Source organism: Rutilus rutilus (genome assembly GCF_951802725.1).
Source record: "Rutilus rutilus genome assembly, chromosome: 9".
NCBI lineage: Eukaryota > Metazoa > Chordata > Actinopteri > Cypriniformes > Leuciscidae > Rutilus > Rutilus rutilus.
In genome coordinates, this window is record NC_140223.1 from 390,001 (window position 1) to 395,000 (window position 5,000).

General features: G+C 43.2%; 1 protein-coding gene across 2 annotated transcripts in view; it reads left to right on the forward strand.

Moving 5' to 3' along the window:
• The first annotated feature begins 1,501 nt into the window (after nucleotides 1-1,501).
• sidt2 (SID1 transmembrane family, member 2) overlaps nucleotides 1,502-5,000 on the forward strand; it is a 25,171-nt gene continuing 21,672 nt past the window's right edge. The window contains exons 1-5 of one of the 2 annotated variants that reach the window (XM_084419868.1): nucleotides 1,502-1,686; nucleotides 3,000-3,204; nucleotides 3,295-3,416; nucleotides 3,855-4,019; nucleotides 4,774-4,819. In XM_084419868.1, the coding sequence (XP_084275994.1) occupies nucleotides 3,025-3,204; nucleotides 3,295-3,416; nucleotides 3,855-4,019; nucleotides 4,774-4,819 (513 nt within the window). In that variant the 5' untranslated portion in view covers nucleotides 1,502-1,686; nucleotides 3,000-3,024. The remainder of the gene's footprint in view (nucleotides 1,687-2,999; nucleotides 3,205-3,294; nucleotides 3,417-3,854; nucleotides 4,020-4,773; nucleotides 4,820-5,000) is intronic. The other variant, XM_084419867.1, reaches the window with a different exon arrangement.

Consider the following 5,000-nt stretch of genomic DNA (forward strand, 5'->3'; position numbering starts at 1 on the left):
TGTTTAATATGGTATAATGTGCATAGTAGCCTATAGATGCTCAAGCCATTATTATAATTAACTCTGATGATCTCAGTTGTGTTTTGAAATGACCTCAGTTTTTTAACATTATGTTACATATCAAATGTAAATTCATGTCCCTGTTACACTTAATGTTGTGGCATTTTCCTGATTAAATAAGCATTACAAAAAAGGAGACCCAATACAATTCTGCTCTATTAATACCATCAAGTTAGTGTGTTTTTTTTTTTGTTTTTTTTTGGCATTGTAACATCTATTCCAAAATAATAACCAAAGGCAGTAACAATTTAAACTATATATTTTATGTGTGAACTGATATTTATGATCATCAGTCATCAACAAGAGCCAGCATTTATTGCACAAACCAATCATAACCAATCATAACCAATCACCACACACACACACACACACACACACACACACACACACACACACACACACACACACACACAGGTAAACAGGCAAGCGTCCCGCTGTAACTTCACCTGCAGGTGTCGCTGTCGCATACACTCTTTCTGTTCTGGCTGATCTGTCCACATCCTGATAGCAGCCAATAACAGAAGTGCTCAAACACTGCAAGTCCCAGGACAAGAAAAATGTCAGCTCATGCTTTTAAAAACTAGCTCTCGCTATTGCTAGCAGCTCTGAAATCGCCTACCCTTCCTTTAATGGCACATTTTGTAACATTTGCGTTTTATTTATTTATTTATTATCATTATATATTTTTTATTTTATTTTCTCGTTGCACAGTTTTTGAGGAGGCTCTGATATTCTAATAGCCCTTCATATATATATATATATATATATATATATATATATATATGTATACTGTATGGTATACCGCAGCTCAGGCTGTGGACGTCAGAGTTCATCCAATCAACCGGAAGCATCTCAGAAACATGACGTCTGACTTCCTGCATCTGGGTATCAAAACGTCAGCAAAGAGCAAACCCTCATCTGCAGATCCAGGAGGAAACCACAGAGAACACAGTGTGTGTGTGTGTGTGTGTGTGTGTGTGTGTGTGTGTGTGTGTGTGTGTCAATAGGCGTCTCTCATCACTAAATCAAACATCTTTCTCTCAATTAGCTTCTCAGGTCAAGGCATTTTACACAAAATATTGTCATAAATATGTTCTGAACACGTCAGAATAGTTACATTTACAGTCAGATTGCAAACATATTATTATGAATGAATCACTATGATTGTTCTGAAATCAGTGGGTTTTTTTATGTTTAATGTGTTTATAATGTAAGGTCTCACAGATGATGATCGTAAACAAACTCCCGTCATGAGCGTCAACGTGACCAGTCACGTGTGTCATTCCGCTCTGCCATTGGCTGAACAGAGGATCCATCCCGACAGCAGCTGTATTTCAATAAAGATTGAATCATGTGTATTATGAACTCGGTAGTTTGTGTAAATAATTGTTTTTTGAGTGTGAAATAATTGTGAAAGTGTTCGCCTCTGTGGAGTCGACGCGCGTGTCACGTGACTTGTGCGCGATGACGTCACGTCTGAGCCGTCGGTCGGTGTATCAACACAACAGCGCGAGGGCGAGCGGATCACAGCCGCATTTACCTCAGGTTTACATCAAACTGTACATTACAGTGAACACTGTTGAAGTGTGTGTTTAAAACACCACCAGGAGCTCAGCGCGAGACACGGTCAGTCTGTACACTCGCCTCTCAGAAGCCTCTGGCTGGTGTTATTATTATGCATATGTTCTGACTAGATATGTGTGTGTTTCTGTCATGCTATTGATAACATAAATCACTGTTAATTCTTTGTAAACTCTCGGACTATCGCGTCACAGTGTATTTGTTAACATGTTTACAGTTAATAAATACAGTATTTGTCTACAATTACCTCAGTATGAATATATTATTGGAGCTGTAAAGTATCCAGTGGCACTAACGATAGTTTCATAGATGGATGGACGTATAGTGACGTCACTCCTGATCAGTGTAAACAGCGTTAAGTATGTAGTACTTTTAGGTGTGTATCAGATGAAGTGTGTAGTACAGATGAAGTACAAATGAAGTGTGTTGTACAGATGAAGTATGTTGTACAGATGAAGTACAGATGAAGTGTGTTGTACAGATGAAGTACAGATGAAGTATGTTGTACAGATGAAGTGTGTACAGATGTAGTGTGTAGTACAGATGTAGTGTGTAGTACAGATGAAGTACAGATGAAGTGTGTAGTACAGATGAATTGTGTACAGATGAAGTGTGTACAGATGTAGTGTGTAGTACAGATGTAGTGTGTAGTACAGATGAAGTACAGATGAAGTGTGTAGTACAGATGAATTGTGTACAGATGTAGTACAGATGTAGTGTGTAGTACAGATGAAGTACAGATGAAGTATGTTGTACAGATGAAGTGTGTAGTACAGATGAAGTATGTTGTACAGATGAAGTGTGTAGTACAGATGAAGTGTGCAGTACAGGTGAAGTACAGATGAAGTGTGTACAGATGTAGTGTGTAGTACAGATGAAGTATGTTGTACAGATGAAGTATGTTGTACAGATGAAGTGTGTAGTACAGATGAAGTGTGTAGTACAGATGAAGTACAGATGAAGTGTGCAGTACAGGTGAAGTACAGATGAAGTGTGTAGTACAGATGAAGTGTGCAGTACAGGTGAAGTACAGATGAAGTGTGTAGTACAGATGAAGTGTGCAGTACAGGTGAAGTACAGATGAAGTATGCAGTACAGATGAAGTGTGTAGTACAGATGAAGTATGCAGTACAGGTGAAGTACAGATGAAGTGTGTAGTACAGATGAAGTGTGCAGTACAGGTGAAGTACAGATGAAGTATGCAGTACAGATGAAGTGTGCAGTACAGGTGAAGTACAGATGAAGTATGCAGTACAGATGAAGTACAGATGAAGTGTGCAGTACAGATGAAGTGTGTAGTACAGAAGAAGTACAGTTGAAGTATGCTAACTCAGATTGTGTTGTGGCTCTGGCTCCAGATCTCAGGCTGATGCCGGATCCAGCATGCTGGGGTTCTGCTGGGTTTCGGGATGGCTGGTCCTGATGCTGGGGTTCTGGAGTCCAGTGAGCGGAACGAACGTGGTCATCCAGAGAGACGCTCAGTTCGACGTGACGTACGACGACATGGTCACCAGCGACAACCAGACCATCTACTCCTACAACCACACCGTCTCCAGAAACAAGGCAGGGTCCATCAGAACCGACGCCGCTGCACTGCAGCCTGAGGCGGGCTATGATAACACCTCTCTCTCTCTCTCTCTCTCTCTCTCTCAGACCGAGGGCGTGCGAGTGTCGGTGGAGCTGCTATCGGAGAGCGCTGTCAGTCCGGTTCTGTTCGTGGTCCGGCAGAAACAGGCGGTTCTGTCCTTTCAGGTTCCACTCATCCTCAGAGGCCTGTGAGTACAGCCGTTGCCTAGCAACACACCATCCCATAATACAGATCCAGTGACATTCACCTGAGCGACGTGAACCCGTTGTGGAATCTGCTGAATATGAGGCTGAGTGTTATTACTGTTATTACTGGTGATGGTGAACATTAGAGTAATACTCTGTGAGCATCTCAACATGACTTTATCTAAGCTTGTTTTACCTTATTGGAATCGAATTTGTTCAAACTCAAGCGCTGCCCAACCCTATCCCTAACCCTCATGACTCACGCTCCAGCGCTCGAGTCATGTGTTCGGTGTGGACTCTGATATGATGATACGTGCGTTCATGTGCGACCTTTGAGCTTTCAGTTCCTCATGAGCTTCTGTTTTAGCACTGAAGCAGTAAACTGACTCTGTGTGTGTGTGTGTGTGTGTGTGTGTGTGTGTGTGTGTGTGTGTGTGCAGGTACCAGAGGAAGTACCAGTACACACAGGTGGGCCGGACGCTGTGCCAGCCGCCCACTAAAGCCGTGGCCGAGACTCAGTTCTTCTACGTGGACGTGTCGACGCTCTCCGGCGCCGGGATCCACTATCAGCTGAGGGTCAGCCGCGTCGACAGCTTCACACTGCAGTGAGTCTCACACACACACACACACTCGCTGGAACACACTCATCAACCAATCACAGCCACCCCGGATCAGAGTTCAGCCCATCACACTCGTGTCACCGCCTGACACTGGACCATGGACATCACTAATGCTGAGAGGCTCAGAAACACAAAGCTATTAATTATACATGATTAAACCGTTCTGATAAGGTTTCTTAGTGCAGAGTCTAATCAAGAGAACGTCATCATCACTTCCTGGTGCAGAATATCAGTCATAAACTGTGTTTCTGCAATCTTTCTCTTCCCCTCATCATAAACGAGTGTGTCTCGAGCGTCAGGCGACACACAGTAAACGCTGTCATGTTCTCTGGCGTTCGGATGCTGGTGTTCGGGAACACACTCGTGTGTGTGAGACGCTTCTGGAGGAGTTACACCACATCATCCTGATCACACACTTCCAGAAACGCCAAACCAACATTAGAGACGCTGCAACGCCATTGGTCCACTGGTTACTCCAGTTATCCAATCACAGCCTCCGCTGAGTCACACATCAAGGGATTCATTCAGTGACTGTGTTTCCAGCGTAGTCTTTATTATCAGATGAAGCGATTAGAGACGCACCGATATGAACATTTTGGCCGATACCGATAACTCTTTATATTTGAAAGCCGATAACCGACATATTAGCCGATAAATCTAAATTTACATTTTGATATGATTTTTTAGAGCCTGATTACAAAACGTAAAGATCATGATGTGTCTTTCTCTTTCTCCACAGGACAGACAAGAAGTTCAGCTTCAACGCCACGCCGTCCCAACCTCAGGTGCACACACACATCCACTCACACACACACACACACACTCACACACACTCACTTCACTAGAGAAGGGATTCAGTGAGCTGATCTCAGTGTGTGTGTGTGTGTGTGTGTGTGTGTGAGAGAGCAAACGGGGGTGTGTTTGACATCCTGCTCCTGTAGGATCTGACTAACACAACGAGAGTTC